This window comes from Andrographis paniculata, unplaced genomic scaffold (assembly GCF_009805555.1).
Source record: "Andrographis paniculata isolate CXL003 unplaced genomic scaffold, ASM980555v1 Contig57END, whole genome shotgun sequence".
Lineage (NCBI taxonomy): Eukaryota > Viridiplantae > Streptophyta > Magnoliopsida > Lamiales > Acanthaceae > Andrographis > Andrographis paniculata.
Genome location: NW_026137592.1, coordinates 5,083,466 through 5,105,658, shown reverse-complemented (window position 1 = coordinate 5,105,658; position 22,193 = coordinate 5,083,466). Strand labels below are relative to the sequence as shown.

Here is a 22,193-nt window from a genome sequence, read left to right as displayed (position 1 = left end):
ATTATCTATACTCTTTAACCGGTGAATTTCCAGGTCGAACACAGGGATTTTAAGTCAAGAAATCAAATCGAGTGTCGATCTCATAAAAGCGGCAGAAAAGCAGTAAGAAGACCCGCTTTGCAGCGAGCCTGAATCTAACGCTACAGAAAGCTAGAAACTAGGGAAAGCGATAAAAGTGAGCGAAGGTGAGCGGAGCGGTGGTGAGAGAGATATGTGCCAGCGATGAGTGAGAGAGAGAGACATGAGCGGGTGGCACAACATATACTTATATAGATTAAGCTGTAAAGGGTGATGGAGAGGTGCTGTGTCCGAACTGTAGGTTACTCAATGGCTAGATTTTCCTGGATGAAATGAGCGAGTGATGCTGGTGTTTAATCGAAACATATATGTATAATATGAAAGCAGTAGGAGAGAGAGTAATGTAAGTATATAAACCGGATTATAAAGAACTTTGATCGCTGATGCTTGACCTTAAGGGAGTTACAACACAAGGCACTATTACACCTATTGAAAGATCCCTTCAATTTGCCAATAAATTTCCCGATAAAATTCTTGACAAAAACCAATTACAAAGATTTCTTGGGAGCCTAAAATATGTCTTAGATTTCTACCCAGACATAAATAGAAAAATCAAACCGCTTCACGATAGGTTAAAGAAAAATCCGCTACCCTTGACAGATATACATACAACACTAATACAAGATATTAAAAAAAAAATTACTGAAATACCATGCCTCCATCTAGCTGACCCAAACCTGCCAAAAATAGTTGAAACAGATGCTTCTGATATTGGCAATGGAGGAATACTAAAACAACTACAAGATAATAAGGAAGTTATTATCCAATTTACTTCTGCTCATTGGAATGATACACAAAAAAAAAATTATTCTATCAAAAAAGAAATCCTAAGCATTGTTCTTTGTATATCCAAATTTCAAAGTGATTTGATCAACAAAATATTCCTATTACGAGTGGATTGCAAAAGTGCAGAAGAAGTCCTATAAAAAGACGTTCAAAATCTTGCCTCAAAACAAATCTTTGCCCATTGGCAAGGAATACTAACCATCTTTTGCTTTGACATTGAATACATAAAATGTGACACTAATTATATTCCTGATTTCTTAACCCAAGAATTCTTACAGAACAGATCAGATGCCGCAGAAACCAGTCAAGCTCCACATCGACAAGACTGACGATGATCACCAAATACCACCCAAAGACGATCTTGAAGATACAACAACTTCCAAGCCGTCATCAGTAAAATCAACGCAAAAATTCCTAAAATAGAGATTTGAAGATGGCGACCCGACAGTAGGAGCAATCTATTCCTATAACGGTAACTTTCAATACTTTGTTAATCTCAGTGATGACACTTCTGACTCGGACAAAAACGCTCTCTTACCCGAGCCAAAAACTTTACAAAAAATTTCTCAGCCAGAACCTCTACAACAAGTTCCTGAATCCTTAGCCCGTAGATACCCGAAAAAACCTCCTCTTCTCAGAAAACCTACGGTTGCTGCCACTTTAACAAAATCCCCAGAAAACACCTCTGTTGCAAAATCCTATTCATCTACTTCCACAATCCAGCTCACCCAATCCCCGCGAACTAAATGGTCCCTTAAATCCACCTACCAGAATATTATTACCAACGAAAAGGGGTTTGATTCCCTTGACCCTTTTGAGACAGCCGAAGAACTTTTTGGAGAAAATAACTTCTACAAAATTTTCGACCATGGGAAAACTATCCTCTACTACCAATCAATCCTCGAAGACACAGCCTCTGTAGTTATTAAACATGAAACTTCAAAGAGAAACCCCTTCGAAATTCTTTACTCCCAGTGGAAAATTTTTCGAGTAATCTCTCCGTCTGACTGGTATGGTCTACCACTTACTGAACCTATTTCATTCTCAGAAAGATTCTCTAGCCTACCTTTTGCGCCAAAACACTACAACTACTTTGAATACCAACAAGCCTGGTTTAACTCCTTCTGGCTCACCAACAAATCAAAAACCTACACATGGCTCATTTACTTTGACCGCACAGTTAACATTAATTCCTTCCCCATTTGGTGGTCTACTTGGTGGGAATACCTTGGATCTATCCCTAAAAATTTTCTACCCATCATTCAACAGTCTTTTGATATATTCTCCAATAAACATTGCCCAACCAAGCATGAAAAGAACTATTTCACCCATTTAGCAAACTTCTGTACAAAATTTTATGCCCCTGGGATTTTTTCTTGGACCCTTGAGATTCATAATGATACATACAAGGTGCTGCGATGAAGGTTTAACGTAAAATGGTGGGGAAAATGTTCGATTGTCAAGAGCATACAACCAGACCAAATCGAGTATTGGATTGCCCAAGATACAAGCGTAAAGCAGATTGTAGCAAAGCCAACTAATCCGAAAATAAAATTCCAAGAACAGCGATCCCATATTGCTTCTCTCATCGCAGCCACTAAAACACCAAAGGAAGCCATTCAAATCATAGAAGAGCAGCTAGGCTCAGACGATTCAACAAGCCAGTCCAATGACACATGGTTCGGTAATAGTGGAATGTAAAAAAAAAATGATGCTGACGACATTCCACATCATATAAAAGAGACCATCCGAAGACCAATTGTGACAATTTTAATATGCCAGGGAAAAAAGACTTTAAAAAAAATGATGAATGATTTATATATATATCCCTACTACTAAAAAGACATATATATATATGTACAAATAAACTACTATCTATATACATACATATGTACGTACAAATACTCTACTATCTATATACACAAATATTATATATACATATATATATACTTTTTATACTCTACTATCTATATACACAAATATTATACATGTATATATATATAATATACCCTGACAGGTTCCACCAGGCATAAAAGGAAATGTGGCCGACAAAGATCACAGGTCCAACTTACCAAATAAGGAATGATGGCCACCCAGATTACCACTACCTTCCGCGTATGGACAAAACCCTCATGACATTTGCACTTCAGTCCCTCCTTATTTGCCGAAAGACCCCTGCCTCCTCCTATATAAGGGCTTTCATTTCATCAAGAAAGAAGGAGCGAGGAAGAGAGTCCTGATTTCTTTCTGAATTCCAAAAGCATTGAAGGTCTAAGAGTGTTCTACATGCTAGTGAAGTCTGAGTAACTAGATTCAGCAACGTTCTAGTGAAGTCTAAGTAACTAGGTACGAGTTGGCAAGTAATCTTTTAGAATGTTCCAAAGGTCTTAATATTTGTGAGTCTATATGTCTTAATCAATTTAGTTTATGTATAAACCATAAGTTTGTCCAAGTTGTGTAAAGTCTAAGTCTGTTTATTTAAGAATGTCATTATGATAAATCATCAGTTTATTCAAAAGATGTCAACCCGAGTCTATTAAAAATACGACTGGAAAGCTGAAATCAAGACTGTAATGTTCTCCACAAAACATTGATTCAAGACTTTAATGTTTACATATTAATACCTTAATTTTAATAATCTACATCCCTTCCCCTGCGGACTGGCAAGGCCGGACCACTAATTAACTTTTAACAACCTAACATCCCTTCCTCTTTGGATTGGCAAGGTCATACCACTAACACTAATTTTTCCTTTTATCTAATTTTTACGTACTTTATATCCTTTTACATCATTTGATTATGTGGACTCTTGGTATCAGTTTATTCAAAAGTCATATAGTGCCATGGTTGAAGGGATCTTTCAATTGGTGTAATAGTGTCTTGTGTTATATAGTGTCCTAAGAGTCTTATTTTTGTTTGAAAAAGACTTATTTTAGATTCAGAAATGACTAAACCATTTTTCTCTGTTATTGATAGAAAGGTACGAAGGTGTTTAAAATGTTCTTCTATAGTTTTTGAATAAATTAAGACATCGTCAATATAGACAATACAAAATTTATGGAAATCATTAATATATCGTTCATAATTTTTTGAAATTCGGAAGGTGCATTTTTTAATCCAAAAGGCATTATGTTCCATTGATACTAGCCGAATGGAACAGTAAATGCGGTTTTATATCTATCTTCGGGGGAAATTTGTATTTGCCAAAAACCCGATTTCATATCAAATTTTGAGAATATATAAGCATCATATAATTTTTGTAATAAATCTCTTTTATTAGGAATAGGATATCGAATCCATTTTAAAGCTTTGTTTAATAATATCAATTAATTTTTGTTGTTCTTGTGTAATCATATTGATAGATAGATCTGTGCTAGAAGAATCTATTGAAGTTTCATCATTTTCTATGTTAAATATATTATTTTTTTATCGTCATTAGATGAGTCAGATGATCTTTTTTCCGTTTCGGATTCATCTTCCTCAGAAGATGTTAAGAAAGGATTATAAAGTTTATCAGTTATTTCATCTTCAAGTTGTAATTCTTGAATCTTTCTTCTAATTTTACAATATTTAGCTATATGTCCTATTTTGTTGTATCTATAGCATTTGATTTGATCCTTGTTTTTTCTTTTGTAGTTATTATTAAGAGGTTTTTATACTTTTTGGCATTATTGTAATATGTAGGGGTTTTAAAGGGTTTGTAATCTCGTTTGTGATAACCTTTTTTATGATATTTTCTATTAGACTTAGACATTTCTTTACAATTGCAATTTTCATTAGGGGGTTTAAGACTACAAGCTTCAAGTTTCTTACAAAATGTTCCTAATTCTGTTTTTGTTTGTCTAAGTTCCCATTTTAGGTGTTTTTGTATTTTTATATCTTGACATATACGAAGTACTTCTTCTGTTATTATACTAATTAATTGCCCATAAGTGTAATTATCATAATCTATAGTTTGTGATCCTAATGAAGTTTTAATTTTATTTCGGACCTTTTCTCCTAATAATGTTGGTAATCCTGCGAGAAATTTTTCTTTCCAAAATGGTTGGTTTGAGTCATCACGAGTTAGTAAACTATCAAGAAAATCTCATTTGTAATCAGGGAAATAGCTAAGTTTTTTTATATCTGAGGTTGGATAAGAGTTCAGTATTTCTATTTTTAATATGGGTGGGATCTTCTAAGAAATGTATTGATATAGTCTGGATTAAAGAGGATACGACATCTTGTATAGTATCACCTGATTCATTTAAGATAGGAGTTTCGTATTTATCTATTTTAATAGCATCTAATATGTCTTGTTGTTGATTATAAGTGAGGTATAAATCCCACCATCCTTTTAACTGGCCTGAAAATCCAGCTATTAGAACTTCAACGATAGCCCTATCTTGTATATGCCCTTGTGTTCTATAGGCATTAGCAGCCATAGTCATTTTTTGTAACAGAAGTATGATTTGATATTCTCCTAAACCATTAAGATTCCAATTATATAAGGAGGAATAATTAAAACGAGTTTGAGGAACAGGCTGAAATACAGAGGTAAGAGGGTGTGGTTGTGCATCCCAATTTATTCCAGTTTGATGTGAACAAATGACATTTAAGTGAGAAGATGATGGTGTATCAGGAGCATATTCGGCGCTGGTGGTGCCTATTCGTGAAAGTTGGGATTGAAGTTCTTTAATAAAATCAGATTTTCCTTGTATAAGAGTTTGTGTACTTTCTTTGGAGATTTGGAAAGGCTTAAAGAAAGGTTTTTTGGCAGAGGAAATGTGTAGATTTGGCTTATACAGTGTTGTGAATTGTGTATCTAATATATGAGATTCAACTCTTACCAGTTGTTTTCCGATTGTATTTAGATGAATGTTGGTGTAGTTGGTTTGACCAATTAAATTTTTTATATTGATCTTTTCATCCTCATTAACTTTCTGTAAAGGGGCAGTGTTTATTTGTTGATCTTTGATAGAAAACTTAAAAACTTGTAGAAGTGGATGATTGGTATTAAAGGTTTTTTTTACCATTTGTTGTTTCTCAAGTAGGTTTTCTTTGTGTAATAGGATGAAGAGTTTTTTGAACTGGATAAGTGGTTTGATAGAATTCAAACCACGTAAAAAAGGGAATTATTGTTTTTGTTTCTGAGATAAAATTATAAAATGATGTTTGTATTTTATTTTTTATCATCAAGAAAGTTTTTAAAGAACCAGTTTCGCTTTTCATAATTTTTTGGAGAATAGAATTCATTATGAAAAATTGTTTTATCTATTGAAAATTCTTTTTCTGTAGTGTTCAATTCGTTAACATTTTCAGTTGTTGAAGAAAATGTAGAACTAGTTGGTTCGTGTAAAAGTTCATTGTCTCTACGGGTGTAAATAGATTTAGGTATTGATGAAGAGAAATTTACTTCTTCTAAGGATGAAGTTGGGATATTAGAAGTGGAAAATCTGGATGGTTTAGTCAGACTATTTAGTTGCGAAACTCTTCCTAAATCAATGGTATTTGTATCAAAATATGTAGAGTTATTCTCGTAATTATAGTCTGATTTTGGGTTTCTGTGAAAAGAGAGTCTAACTTCTCCACTGCTACTTTAGGATATGGTTTTAAGATGAGGGTTTGGAGTAGGAAATAATGGTTTTTCAGGTTCAACCGCATCTTCTCAAAACCATTCATCTGGAAGAGAGACATCCTTCCACTGAATAGATTTTGAGACTATAGCATTAGATTTGCTTAAGTCTATTTGGAGAAGAAGTGTTTCTCTTCTCCTACTATGGAATTTAACTTTTGTATCAAAAGCTGATAAAATGGCTTTGTAGTAAATTCTTTATAATATAGTTACAGGGATGGATCCTTCTAACATTTTATAGTTATGAGTTTTAATTTGTAGTACTAAGGATTTTAATACGTTTTTATCACGCAAAGAGATTGTCATATTAGGATAACAATCGAAGGAAATGGATCCTGTGCATAGGCTAGATTCAACTGAACTAAGAAGAGATTCATCAAAGTTAATAAAACGAGCATCTCTAAGTACGGCAAGGATTGAAGCATCAAGACCTTCTTTTGTCAGTGGTTTTATACCAACTTGGACTAACCCAATATGTATGTATTTATAACCCTTAGAAGAGTGTTTATCTAAAGAATTTTGTGAAAGTAAGGTGATTGTCTCAAAGGGTTTTGATAATTGGATATTTTTTTCTTCAGTTTTAATAGCTAAGTCAGTAGACCAAGAGAGGAATCTAGAGGTTTCATATATTTCATTTTTTGAGATCTTTGGTATGGCCCAATCATCAATAGATTTGTTAAAGTTTTCAATAATAGTTTCTTCAGAACAGACTAATTTCTTACAACTAGATGAGCTATTTGTGGACATGGTAGAGAAAGATCGCTGAAAAAAGGAATCCATAAGAGTTTAAATGTATATTTCAAGAAAAAACTTACAATCCTAAGGGTGTAAAGGACATAAGGCGTACATGGCTGGTCCGGTTACCCGTCGGCAAATATCTTGGAGTATTCCTGAAAAACACAAATGAACGCCTTTTACACCCCCTTGGTTCTGATACCAAGAGTCCACAGAATCAAAGGATGTAAAAGGATATAAAGTACATAAAAATTAGATAAAAGGAAAAATTAGTGTTAGTGGCGGTATCCATCGATCAGACGTCTCTCTTCTTCAATGTAGCCGCTCAAGGCGACATATTCTCTCTTGAGTTTCTCTAATTCATTCTGGTGGTGCTCCAGTTCTCTTTGCCTTCTACTGATGTCCTCATCCAAGAAGGATTGGGATTGGAGTAGGTTGTTCAATCGCGCATCAGCTTGTCGGAGGTCCTTGTTGGTCTTTGACAAAACGGGCCTTAATTGTGGTCAGATCCGTCTCAGATGGACGCTGGGACGGCCCTACAGATGGAGTTGGGATCAAGGGAAGGTCGGCTTGAAGTTCTGTGATCCTTTCTATCAGTCAGTGGAGAACTGGAATGGTGTCCAAATCAGCGGGACTTTGGACCAACAGATCGATTATGACTTGAGTCAGAGCCTGAAGTGCTTCATAGCTCAAGTCAGGGCAAGGTAAGTTGACATATCTGGTCACCACTGTTCAAACAGTTGTGGGAATTGGGATATGAGAGAGAGGCGTAAGATCAAGTCGGCTCTATCGAAATAAGGAATCTTTGAGCAAAGTTTGAAATGGATAAGACAGATTCAAAAGGTTTTTCTTTTGGGAAGACGTTTACCTGGCTTGGAATGACTGTCGAGCTGGATGGAGCCAGAAGTGCGGGCACAAGTAGGGGTGGACCCTAGAGCTCCTAGGCACTAACTCCTCACTCTTCTCCCGCGGGAAGAAGGCTCGGATTAACAACATTTGGTTCTGAACCTTGTGAGGAGAAGGGGTTGAGAAAACATGAAATCTCAGGAAAGTGGAAAATTGGAAAATTGGAAGTAAACAATTAATTTACCATATTTTCTAATTTCTGGTTGATGGAAGCCTCCCCTGATTGAGATGAAGATATTTCTTCAACCACCACGAGGGGAGCTTCGGGACAGTTGGCCGCTGAAGGGTCGGCTCCTAGAGGTGGGGCGTTTGTTTCAAAATGTTGGTGGACTGGCTCGGGGAGAGTTTGTTGTTCCTTTTTGACTTTTTGTTCGAGGAGATCGGTAGGAAGGTTGACAACAACGACTTGTAGGTCAGGCGCAGCGTCAAGGGGATCATGAGTCTGCAAGATTTCTCCTCGGGTTAGTTAAAAATTTAATTGATCTGGATATAACTGGATGCTATGAATGATACCTACTGGGTTTAAAGGTGCATAAGCCAAAGTTTCGGAAAGTGGCAAGGAGGAGGAGTCTGGCTCCTAGTTGGTTCATCTTCCCGACTAATCATTGGCAATTCCCTTTGATGTGTAGCAGGAGCGGCTCCGGCGTGTCGGTTGGCGAAGCAGGAGTTTGAGTTTCAGTTGTTGGAGGAGCATGTGCCTAAAAGTTAAAAGTTGTGTGAGGAGGACATTTTAGTTTTTGGAAATATTAAGTAATGAAAAGAGTCAGTTACTTGTGGTTCAGGGTCGGCAGATTGATCCGTAGTTTCGTCGGTTCGATGATAGGCGGAAGAGGGTCATCTACAAGGACGTCTGGGTTATATAGAAATAAAATTATAGTGTTTATGAAAAATTTAAAGTAGGTCTGGCCTTACCAAAGCCGGGCGGAAGAAGGCATCGTACATTGGATGTCATCCAATGTGTATCGATAGGTAGGGAGACTAATTAGTCCTCCACTGCTTGTCGATCTACTGCAGTCATGGTGCAAACTTTGTTTGGACGGCTCCTTTCTTTTTCTTTAGTGCGCTGGGGACAGCCTCGGCAGCAGACGCCCGCTTCTTTCTTGGTGCCGGCGCCGAATGGGGTGAGCCTAGGGATAGTTCCGGTGCTAGAAGGAGAAACCCTATTAGTTGATCGGACGGAAGGGCTAGCAGCGCCATATGACCGACCACCACTCCCGGAAGGTTTCAATGGTTTTGAGGTAAGAGTTGGAAGTGATATAGGCGGAAAGATGAGTAAGATATGGTCGGATGAGTTCGGGAATGACATTCCCTTCAAGGCTTTAGGTGATAAGGTGGGGTCTGGCAAGAGGACCGAGAACCAAACTGGCATGCCAGATATTGAGGTTGGTAGTTGAAAGTATAATGAAACTCTGATGACTCCAAATATGAGCATATTCTCCGCTTGACAAAACTATGCATTACTTGAATTTTTGTATAAAAACTATCCCAATATCTGATTTATGGCATACTTTATTGATCTATCTCACTTGGGATTATTCAGAATTGGTTTGTTGAGATTATTAACAATTTTTTCCCTTTTAACCGGTGATACGGGTCTAGAAAAGCTAAGGCAGATGAGACAAGCGATAGCCACTTCGCTCACAAACGACGACCCCATCGCTTAGGTCAGCGACCCAGACACCCACCGCAGCCCAGCGACAACAACGGGGTGCAAATAATGTCTAAGTGTTCAATCCGTAGCAGTACAACCATTCCACTACCAACCAGCATTGACAACTCCGCTCAGCTGCGCTGATGCCCTCCAACCATTTGGGTGAGCGAGGAAGATCTGCGCCCTTACAAGTCGAAGCAAGCGAAGCGAGTACCCTGGAAGTTACGGCCAGTAACTGCCCCAACGGTATAACTGCCAACAACTGCCTAACTGCCCAGCGGTTGGAACCACTTCTCAACTGCTCGCAACTGCTAGTCCCATTAGCTATAAATAGGCCAGATATGCAATTGTAAAAAGACTCTGAAAAGGAGTATACAAGCACTTCTGTACACGCATTCTTGTTGTCTTCCTGCCTCCAGAGAGCTCCAACCCTGTAAGGGAGTTCTCAGCAGGAATGACCAAGGGGGTTGAGATCTCTCTTTCCCCTTGGCCACATTTTACCGCTTACTTAGTTTTAGTTTACCGCTTTACTTTCGTAGAATTAGAAGTTCTTGCTTTGGTAGTAAGTAATGTAATATCATTTGTTCTTTGTCATCACTTCTTCCATATTTTACATTTATATAAACCCTGGTTGTAAAGAATTTCACTTTGCTGAGAAAGAACACAGAAAAATTGATTATCCAAGCCTTGTCTTTTGTCACAAACAGATTCAAGGTAGTTCAATGTAGTTAAGTACGCGGGAGCCTTGTCGACCTGCTTAATTACTAGTTTAAATTTAATTTTGATTAAAAAGAGGTAACAGAAGGGTAAAGCCACTAATGAGACAGAATTTGGGATAATTAATGGGGTATAGGCGGTGGTCTATTGGGTTACAGAAATTTCTAGTGACAGTAGGGTTTCTTTCTTATAATGTTCTGATTCTGGGTGTCATTGAAATCTTGTTGTAACTCCCTTAAGGTCAAGTATCAACGATCAAAGTTCTTTATAATCTGGTTTATATACTTACATTACTCTCTCTCCTACCGCTTTTGTATTATACATATATGTTTCGATTAAACACCAACATCACTCGCTCATTTCATCCACGGAAATCTAGCCATTGAGTAACCACAGTTCAGACACAACACCTCTCTATCACCCTCTACCGCTCAATCTATATAAGTTTATGTTGTGCCATCCGCTCATGTCTCTCTCTCTCACTCACCACCACTCACTTTTATCACTTTCCCTAGTTTCCAACTTTCTATAGCGTTAGATTCAGGCTCGCTGCAAAGCGGGTCTTCTTACTGTTTTTCCGCCGTTTTTATGTGATCGACACTCGACTTGATTTCGGGACTTAAAAATCCCTGTGTTCGACCTGGAAACTCACCAGTTAAAGAGTATAAATAATTATGATAAACGATTCAGGGTCTACAACCACAAATTTTTGCTATATCTGATCGCTCACAATAAACCCTTACATTTAAATTTTCAACTAAAATTCTCTGCATTTGAATATATATCAAAAATGTGTTGTCATAATTTGGCGCCGTTTCCGAGGATTTTGAACTCAAGAACTGAAATCTTGAAGAGATCTATGAAGCACCATAATCTACTTATATTTATGTATTGTATGCTTTATGTTTTATTATTGTATTTCTAACTTCTTCAGTTGGTGTGGCTATCTTTATGTAGGGGTCTGAAGCGTTTTCAGCGTTCTACTAGTCCCACTCCTTCTTCTCGCTCACAAAGACGTCTGTTCAGAGAATTAACTAGAGAAAGGATTATGACGAACCAAGGAAATGTCACCGCTCCCTCTACTGCCGTCCCAACTTTCCAGAAAATCGTTGGGACCTCTTCAAACTCTGCCACATCCCCACTGTAGTGCCAACCGTTGTTCCCCACGTCCTGACAGCTACTGAAGAGCAGCTTGTGAGGACGCTTAGCAGCTACAACAGGGGATGGCGAGACTACAAGCGCACCTCGCTCAGGTGAAAAAAACTATAGCTGCTCAGGGGGCGTTTATCGCTTCCCATACAGCTCAAACCGCCACTGCGACACCCGCCATCATCGCTTCTCCTCCACCTATTGCTGAGCCTAACCAGAGGCACGAGGGACAAAGGGCTGCTGATCGCCCGCTTACTGAAGTCCCTATGGACGTTCATTATCAGTCCCTCATGGATAGCACTTTGATCACAAGTTCTGCGCCCATAGGCTCTGGACATTACGAGGTGAAGCCAGAGCCAATTCTATGGGCTGCTTAATGAAAGCCCGTACGAACATCTGCAGAACTTCAACAGGATCGCTGTCACCTCCAAATCGCACGGCATCACAGAGGACGCTGCAAAGTTGATATTTTCCCTTTTCGTTGTTAGGAGAGGCTAGGAAATGGTTTGACAACCTCTACCCCGTTCCTGCCACCTTCAAGGAAGCAGCGCAGGCCTTCGTGAGCAAGTATCATCCTGTATCGAAGACCATTAGCCAGAGGAATGAAATTTTAAGTTTCAAGATTTGGTATAGGGTAAAATTTGCAAATGGCGAAGAGGAGATGATCTGCCTTACCAAGAGGGTTCTAATAAATCTCTTGATTTGACTTGAAACAACGTAATGATACACTGTTGATGTGAGTCGCAAACTTTCAACCGTCACATCTTGAGGCAGGTGGGATGAGGGAAAGTTGTTGAGTACAGAAAATTCAAAATTAGGGTTTCGGCTCAATATGGAAAAGAATGGGCCCGGTGGTGGGCCCGGCAAAATTTTCGAACCAAACACAGGTCAGGGCAGAGCGATGGAGCCCAAAAAGGTCATCAAAATGGGTTGGTCGGCTCATTGTTTGAAAAGCTCATCCGACTGGGAATTTCTTGGTCGATTGGTCGTGAGGGAACTGACTAGAGTTACCAAATTGGTTGTTAACCATCACAATTGACTACATTTAAACATGGAAAACAAATGTTGTAACTGACAACATTTCAATGTACGATCTCGGTAACCGACTGGGGGACAATTCCAGCCGGTTCAGACGGGTTTGTATATCAACAACTTCAATGAGAGGATGCGTGCATCTTCAATTAGCAACGTTTTCAAATAAATCTCATTAGGGATATCATTTTATATTTCGAATTCCCTTTATTTTTTCAAATAAATCTCATTAGGGATATCATTTTATATTTCTAGTTCCCTTTATTTCTGTTAGAAATTTTAGAGGAAAATAATGAGATTGTCTTATTAATCATCACAATAAGGAGCCTATATATAGGCAATACAAAAAAGACTCGATAGACTCAAATCTAAGTAATCTAATTTATGAATAAGATCAAATCTAGATATAATCTACTAAATTTAAAACTGAATATCTAAAATATCTCAACATCCCCCTCAAACTCAAGTGGTATAACAGAAACCAACTCGAGTTTGATGAGAAATTTGAATATAAATGCAAAAAGAAAACATAAATAAAATTAGCAGTTGACACTCCACCCACCAGAGCAAAAAACGATAGGACTCCACCGGAGCCGAAAACGAGATGACTCCACCGGAGCCGCCGAAAACGAGATGACTCTCCACCGGAGCCGAAAACGAGATGACTCTATTGAAGCCGAAAACGATAGAACTCCACCGGAACCGAAAACGACATGACTCCACCAAGAGCCGTCGAAAACAAGATGGAAAACGAGATGACTCCACTTAGCCGAAAACCACATGACTCCTCTGGAGCCAAAAACCACAGGACTCCACCGGAGGCGAAAACGAGATGACTCCACCGGAGCCGAAAACGAGACAAATCGCAAACATCGGACAGATCAGATGGCACGCAAGCAATAGACAAACAACGGACAGATGGTAGATCATAGACAGATTTCCGGCAATAAATAAGCAACGAAAGATGGCAGATTGCACGCAGGCAACAGACAGACAACGACAGATGGCAGATCGCACGCAGCAACAGACAGACAATGGACATATGGCAGATCGCTTCAGATTGCTCGCAGGCAACAGACAAGCAGCGAATATTTCAGATTACACACAGGCAACAGACAAGCAGCAGACAGATGGCAGATCGGAGACGAGACGAGACAGATTTGCAAAAAGACAACTTGCAAATGCATGATCTCAAAATCACAAGACCTCCGGGTACAATTTAGGTTGAATGTACCCGGAGAAACACGGTTGATAGGCTATATCTATAACATGAGAAAAATAGGCTCTGATACTATGTTAGAAATTTTGGGGAAAAATAATGAAATTGTATTATTGATCATCAAAATAAGAAGTTTATATATAGACAATACAAAATAGACAATCTAATCTATGAATAAGATCAAATCTAGATATAAATCTACTAAATCTAAAACTGAATATTTAAAATATCTCAACAATTTCAATTGTTATCTTTGTTGCGTACTGTGTTTAGACACTTTTATATTCAAATTCGAAATATATTTTTGAATTTTACTTTTTATTATTGAAATTTTACCCATCACACCCACAAATTTATTACTCTTATTTTAACAAATAATATTTCCACTGCTCTTTCTACTAACTACATCACATTTTTATCAATTATTTAATAAATTTACTATAATACTTTACTTTTTACATACTTCACATATTTATTATAATATTATTATTTATTAATGCCCTTATCCAAACAAAATGGCATAATTAACCGAAACAGAAAGAGTACTAAAGAGTAAGAATAAAGGAAGAAATAGTGGTTCTCTTCCCCAATTTGCATACAACATGAGTTATGATATTATTTATTAATGTACATGATACTGAAGTGTGGAACTATCACATCTGTACTTCTACATTTGTATTAACATTGGCTGTCTATTTTTACATTTTTATTCAGAAGTTTGCCTTGTGCGTTAATAATCTTTTACCACAGACATAAGCTCAAAGCATCAAAGCTGGTTTGGTAAAAAAAAAAAAAAAAAGCTGGTTTGGTTTTGTATTAGTTTGAAGGGTAGAAGTACTTTGAAAAACACTTTTCTGTCTTACAGTGTTGCTGCATTACTTTGTATACTTCGATCAACAGCTTGGGGAATCGAATCCGGAAAAACCTATCGAATCCTTCTGGAACAGGCCCCAGTAGCTCCTTCAATTAATCAATCAATGGGATCAGATCAACAATTTCTTTTTATGTATGGAAGGAAGGAAGAATGACTTTGTATATATGCCTAATTATCGTTGTTGTTTTCTAATTGTCACTCTTGTAAAATATATCCTCTATTTCAGTATATTGACCGTCCGTGACTTGTACTTCATGAACACTCTTAACAAAATATGTCCCGTACATAGCAAAATTGTGACAGATGTTGGATATAATTTATTAGTGTGACAATAAAAAGATAAAAGTGATAATTGAATATAAGTCAAGAATATTTTTTGCAATTTTAATCGATCAGTTGTCCACATGGAATGGAATGGATCACACTGATTATTTATTGGTACCTGAATTTCGGGGGGAAGCTCCCCGTAGTGAGTCAGCTTGTTGCGCATGACTCTCAGCAAGTCGCGGACGCTGTAATAGTTGTAGCGCCTGTAGCGCCCCATGTTGTTAAGAAATATATACTCCAACTTGTCGTTCCACTTGGATCCGAAAGCTGCGGGAGCTATAGTTTCTAATGATCCCAGAAGATCCAAGTTGGAGTCAGTTCCCTTATCTTCTAGTTGCAATCTCTCACTTGTGTCCTGGATGAAGGAAAGCCGCTTCTCGGCATCCCAAAAGAGAGGATGGCAAAGCACATCCAATACTTTCGGCCTATTGTTCATAGTTCAGTGTGGAATAAACCCCGCGTTTAGGCTAATCAAATATAACACCGAAAGTACGATTGAATAAGTACCTCAATTCGGCAATGGGGTTCAATAGCCCCAAGAAAAGATGCACCGCTTCCGGAATATGATCCACAGGGGACACATCGACTTCATTTCTGGCAATGTTCCTGTCACGTTCTAGACGGTTCCCAAATGGATGTCTACCACCAGAAACGCAGAAAAACAGAACACAACCAAGGCTAAACAAATCGACAGCCTGGGTTTGACGCTTGTTGAGGAGTTGTTCGGGAGCTTGCCATCCGGAACTTCCACAGCCTGAAATAGAATAATCCAATATAGTAAGTAGGAAAAATGAACTGTGACTATTATGTACAGTACACCTGGCCTTTATACATATTTGCCCTTTATACATATTTGCTTTCTCTTCATTTAGGTGAAAATGTTTGCAGGTGAGTAAGTATGATGTGATGTGTTACATTGCATTAACATATGCATTGAAAGTTTTGGATAGTTAATAGGGGTGTGTTTGTTACAGGAGCGTGAGATTTTGTTTGTTTGAGTTAAGAGAAATCAAATTTAAGAAAAAAATTTATTCTCTATTTTCATTTTTTTCACATATGCCTGATAAATAGAAAAAAAAATGTATATTGAGAAATGATGCATTGTCTTTGTTTGTTATTTTCTTCGTACTATTTAATTTTTACAATGTTATTTAAAATTACAAAAAAAGAAATAAGTAACGCTAACAATATTTTTGTATGGATTCTCACTCACTAAAAGCCTCTTACACAATTCACTATTTCCCCTTTGATCAATTCATTCAAATGTCTGCATCTGTTTTACTTTTCTTAACTGAATTTTTTATTATACTAAACAAGATAATCAATTATCTACTCCCATTTCACTACAATTCTATATTCTATGTACCACACCCTGGATGTATGATTTGATGTTATCTATGAGGGGAAATATTTTACATACAATGAATAGTGGTGAAAACAAATTAAAACACAACCAATCAAATATATAAATCAGAAATGGTGCACTCTTGTATCAAACTTAAACTTTCCGGTGAGATAGTTGCATAAAATTTCTAAAACGAATTAACTATTATGGATGAACACGGAAGCACATCAGAATAATAGATTGCAGATTATTCAGTCAAACCTATTACCTGTGGAATGATTACTCGAGGAAGACATGTCTCCACCAGGGAACTTGCTTATACCCATGTCGGAAACCTTTGCACAGAGAGATCTTTTGCATGTTATCAACACATTTTGGGGCTTCAAATCCCGATGAATCATTCCAATTATATGTAGATGTGCAATCCCAGAAACTACATCCCTGTGTTTCAAAGGTTCATAGTGAAAATTGATAGAAGTAATAATATTGGTTTGAGTATGTTAAGTTGAACTTTATTTTTCAAATATTTTGGCGTAAAGTTAAATAACCTCATCAATTTCAGCAAAAAACGGGAAGGATAGGCATCTGAGTTCCACAGCTCATAACCCTCCATCAGGCCTTTAATTGAATCCAACTGGACCGTACCCTCAGTCACCTCCTCAGCATGCAGGTTCCTTGCGTGCATAAGAATAATATCGTTTAAGTTGCAATCACACCGCTCCAATGCAAGATATACAAAATGTTGGTCTTTCTCCACTCCATGCCATCTCACAATATTTGGATGGTCATCGGAGGCAATAAGATTTTGACTTTCTTTTAAGGCAATGTCATAGTAGGCCATCATAAGGCGCTTCACTGCAACAGGACGACCTCCATATATTCCTTGGTAAACAATAGTCCCATTACTACCTTTTGCAATTTCTTCATTGTAAACAACTAACTTACCAATTGAGTACACTTCTCTACCAGAAGATATAGACTGCCCAACATCATTTTGCTCTGCACCTAGGTTTGCACTATTGCCACCACTATTTCCAACTTCTCTAGAATTGGCATCAACCAACATGCCTCTTATTCTAGAGTAAGTGTAAGAGCAGATAACCAATCCTAGAACCAATATAAAAAGTGGAGATGTGATGAGGTTCCAATAAGAAGATCGTACTTTAGCATCATCTGCAGTAAGCATTTCATAATTCTCGTTGAATGCAAGCTGGGGAAGAGAACCATCAGTGTTCTTGCCACTTTGTGCATCCACACCCTTGTCACTGTGGCGAGATGAAGAAATAAGCTTCAGAACTTTATCGATATTGGGCTGTGATGGAAGAACATCAGCAGTTGTAAATGCCTGAGGCATCACATCTTCATTAGAAACTTCCGGAAGCCTGTATTGTTTTGATAATGTTTCTGGCATATTATAGGTGCGGAGGCGATAGACTCTCGCCCTTGACTGACATGGTAGTGGCATTTTATAAGGCAGATTGTGCTCAGAAGATTTAGAATGAATGAGCTCAAATGCATTGTGGGCATCTGGACAAAGTAAAGCAACCCCTATGTCAGCAACTGTCACATTCCACAGAACTTCTTTTGAATTTGGCATATACGCTGTCAATAAGTAATCAGTCCTTGTGATGCGAAGTGGTGAATCATATCCCTTCGGCTCATTGAAAGAGGCGTTAAAAGGAATATCACCAGACTGCATTCCTGACTTTGAATCGGATATCGTATGGATCACTCTTCCAGTTTGTGCATCAACTAGAAAGACAACTGTTCTCTTGGAACCTATCACAATTCCTCCATCCTCAGCTATTTGAGGAGTTGAACTTATATACTCTTCGGGACTCTTCATAAGTTTCTAAAGGATAAGAAATTGTGGTAAAAAGCACATCATAAGAAATATAGACAAAAGCACATAACAGATAATCAGTAAGTATTTATGGCTTGCTCGGAAATGTTAATTATCATTTGAACTTAATAATCCAATGCTTAATTTCATTAAACTTATATGATAATTAAAAAATATATATACATATGGGAACACAATGTGCTGGGTAAAAATTTAACAAGTGAAAAAAATACTATCCTACTATAACTATATGGACCGTATCACGCAATTGTTTCAATTGAGACATATTGTTCTTTATAGATGCCATTTCATGCTCTCTTTCTTGCATGAAATCAGCATACATGATTAGGCTATAATGAGGATTCTGCTTTTGTAGTGCCTATAGTATTTCTATCTACTTTCGGGCAGAAAGTCTTCTCCTTCCTTTTCGTTTTTTCTTGCTTTATTTTCTTCCTGCACTTTTCCTTCACAACTTTAAACTAGTCAATTTATATTCCATGGCTACCTTGATGTTGAAAAGGGGTATAGATTATGCGTATCTTCACATGGTAGGTATTTTGTATCAACTTTCAATCAGGTTTCATATAACTCCACAATCTCCTAGTGAAATCAAGAGAAACATCTCAATCTCCCCATCAATGTCCATCACATATCTTACATCATTTTTGGCTTCTTACTATAATAATCGTATAGATGTTAATTAAGCCAAATGGAATAGTGTACATTTTCAAACACGCCTCACATTTTTATTGAGCCAAACTCAGCTTGCTTGATCAAGCAAAGAGTTCAGATGTTAAAACTCGAGCTTGATCTAGTATTTTATTAAAAACAATAACAGAAACTACAAATTGATGTCATATCAAGCTTATTACAGTACTTTTTTTTATTGACTCAAATTATTAGAGTATTTTTTTTTTTTCAAGCTTGAGCACAACTGAACATTATTATTAACAAGCCAAACTTTAGAGCATCTCAATTTGATCCGAATGTGCCTGGTCCACTGTGATGAAGCCAATGTCTTACAAGTTCGGCATTTTACGTATTGCAGTCAGACTTAGGTAGCTACCTATTAACAATCTAATATCTTGTTAAATTGTGGTAAATTGTGTAAATAAGTGCAAATTTAATTCCATTTCAGACTAACATAGGCAAACTATATCAGGGTAGGTGTTATAAGTGTATTGAGTTCAGTGTTATAGAGTGTGTTTGTTTGGGGGTTTGGATTTTGAGTTGGGATTTGAATAGTAAAAAATTTTGAACTTAAATAGTTGTATGATGTGATATAAATAGGTGTTGATGTAATGTTTTGAATGTAAAATTGATTTTTAGTATAGTATAAAAAATGAAAAATAGGTGTTTGATTTGATGTTTTTGGAAGGAAAAAATTGGATGAATAGTGTAAATCCAATCCAATCCCCCAAACAAACACACCCTTAAGTGTATTGTGTTCCCCGCAATATGAATGGAGAACCAAAAAAAAAAAAAGCGCAAGTATAAATAGCATCAGATTTAAATCTAATATTTTCCATATCTAAAATAGAAACTTCAAAAACTTATGTCATGGTCACCGGAGGTACATCCTTAAATTTCCCACTACCAAAATGCAGTTAACAGAAGTAACCAAAAACGAAGATCAGAAGATTAATGTCAGGCTTGAAGATAAAAGCTAATCTTCCAGGCAATAATGAACTAAAATAGCCACAACTTCATATAATGTGAAGTCAAGAATAACCAGCAAAACAGATGTGTGTTTCGACAAGAACCAATAAATCTAATACTAATTACTTCAAGGAATGATGATTAAACGAACACATACCGCTTTGCCAAGAAAATAGTGCATGTAAAGTTCCCAATCATCACCACAATCAATGAAGTAATAGTTTTCTAATTCGACTCCGGTTCCATTGATAGGAGCTTGATATGAAGAGTAAATTTGTGGCCCGGATGAAAACGACCATACTGGTTCCATAGAACCTACTTCCAACAGAAAAATAGTACCATCCAATGTAGCCACTAAGGCAGTCTCTCTTCTTTCCCTGATCTCAAAAAGAAAATTGCAAAGCAAATAAATCAATCAGCTCCTCAGCCAAACTGCCATAACATATATATATATATATCTATATATATAAAAGACACATATATTAAAGAGGAATCCACAGCAAGAAACACTAGACTCAATTTTGAATTCTACTTGTTTAGTAGCCAATTCCTAAAAGCATAAACATAAAATTCACTCCCTATGTACATATTAAGACTTCCATATCATATAAACCCTATGTTTAACCATAAACAAATAGATCAATTTGTCAAAAATTAATGACCTAAACAGGAAATCAAAACATACGTGGGTGGTATAGCTCACATTTTTTGATCCATTAACAAAGAACGGCACGCCGGAGCTTGAAAAGCGGCGGCGACGTGCCCATTGTCATGGTTACTAGTAGCCGGAAACTCATGGGCCCAGCCATACAGAATTTCGAAGAACAGAGACAGCAGCACAAGACTGGCCATAGGCCCTCAAATTGGAGATGCAAACAAGAAAAACCTCTCCAATTATTGCTTGCAACTGGAGATACAAAAGGTATTCAGTGGATCTCTTTCTTGATGATATAAATTCCCTTCGTTTTCTTTTCTTGGCTCTCCCTCTTGCAGGCAGACAGGCACTTCAGAAGTCTTGCGAGTCAAACCTTCCTTCCTTCCCGTAATATATCTAATCGTCGTCACCTGCTATTTCTTCCTTCCTAATCTTTCTATTTTTTTTCTTTTTTTCTTCTCTATACTTGTCCTCGTTACTTTTTGTAAAATAAATAATAATATTTTAAATTTAATAAAAAATGATAAAAGAAAGTGCTTTTAATTATAACTGAAGGAGTACATAAATGATAAATCTATATCAGCGGAGCGTCTTGCGTTATGCATTAAATGATTATAAATTTTATTAAATTATTAAATTAATTATTGTTATTAAAACTTTCGATTGATTTGTCTATTTCTTTTTTAAAAATTAGTTGAAATGAAAAAAATAAAAATTAATAAATTTTATCACAAAATATAAATTTTAATAATAAAAAAAATAATTCTTGATATCATCCCATATAATTTGTCATCGTTTTTATTTCAATTGATTTGTCTACTTCTTTTTTAAAAATTAATTGAAATGAAAAAAATAAAAATTAATAAATTTTATCACAAAATATAAATTTTAATAATAAAAAAAATAATTCTTGATTGATATATATATATGATAGCATTCCACATATACAAAATTATGTTTAACTTCCCTTTTTTTGATATATATATATATATAAATCTTAAAAAGACAAATATATATAATTAATTGAAGTGAAATGTCATGAAATAATTAGAATGAAAAATGATATGGGATCCACGTACATATTTTTCTAAAAATAGGCAAATAAAATAATTAAAATGAAAAATAAGTCTCACACTACCCAAAAAAAGAAAAAAAAAAGGTGAAAAATGAATTCTACACCAAAAAATTAAATAGTAGTCTATCAGTCATATACAAATAATACCATTTCTATTTTATCTATTCTATAACAAATGAAATTTTTCTATATTTAATAAAATTTACTAATTTAAAATATATTTAACCAGTATAAAACAAATTAATTGAGTTTATAACATATAACATCTTATAACATAGATCCGCTAAAAAAAATTTTATTTCTATTTCTTTTATCAATAAATAAATATTTTTTTATTTATATTTAAAATTCTTTATATTTAATAAAAATTAGTTTTTATTAATTGTTTATATTTATTTATTTATACAGTATAAAATTTTATTATATACAAAATGATATAAATATTTAATCCGTTCACTCAGCATTTATCAATAGAACAATTTTTTATAAATATTCTTAAAAAAAATTACATATATAAATATTAATATA

The 22,193-nt window shown here is 36.1% G+C and overlaps 1 protein-coding gene and 1 long non-coding RNA gene across 3 annotated transcripts; both read right to left on the bottom strand.

The window, feature by feature from the left end:
* Positions 1–7,400: 7,400 nt before the first annotated feature.
* On the bottom strand, positions 7,401–8,748 carry LOC127257461 (uncharacterized). Its single transcript, XR_007839985.1, has 3 exons — positions 8,637–8,748; positions 8,082–8,561; positions 7,401–7,941 (listed from the first exon to the last, which is right to left on the bottom strand). It is a non-coding gene; the product is annotated as an uncharacterized LOC127257461 (long non-coding RNA).
* A 5,692-nt stretch (positions 8,749–14,440) lies between these two features.
* Positions 14,441–21,006, bottom strand: LOC127257164 (serine/threonine-protein kinase/endoribonuclease IRE1a-like). Of its 2 annotated transcripts, none has more exons than XM_051283518.1 (7): positions 20,639–21,006; positions 20,093–20,312; positions 16,982–18,285; positions 16,702–16,874; positions 15,596–15,842; positions 15,204–15,513; positions 14,441–14,847 (listed from the first exon to the last, which is right to left on the bottom strand). In XM_051283518.1, the coding sequence occupies exons 1-7, from the start codon at positions 20,785–20,787 to the stop codon at positions 14,704–14,706; spliced, it is 2,547 nt and encodes an 848-aa protein (XP_051139475.1). In that variant the 5' UTR covers positions 20,788–21,006; the 3' UTR covers positions 14,441–14,703. The 2 variants fall into 2 exon arrangements, with proteins under 2 accessions (XP_051139475.1, XP_051139476.1); XM_051283519.1 differs by having other exon boundaries at positions 20,621–20,751.
* Between the last annotated feature and the right edge of the window lie 1,187 nt (positions 21,007–22,193).

Excerpts from the sequence above, each read along its gene's own strand:
- LOC127257164 (XM_051283518.1), bottom strand. The coding sequence starts at position 20,787 with ATGGCCAGTCTTGTGCTGCTGTCTCTGTTCTTCGAAATTCTGTATGGC. Across the intron at positions 20,313-20,638 it reads TTGTTAATGGATCAAAAAAT|GGAAAGAAGAGAGACTGCCT; the intron begins GTGAGCTATACC and ends TTTTGAGATCAG. Across the intron at positions 15,843-16,701 it reads CTCGAGTAATCATTCCACAG|GCTGTGGAAGTTCCGGATGG; the intron begins GTAATAGGTTTG and ends ATTCTATTTCAG.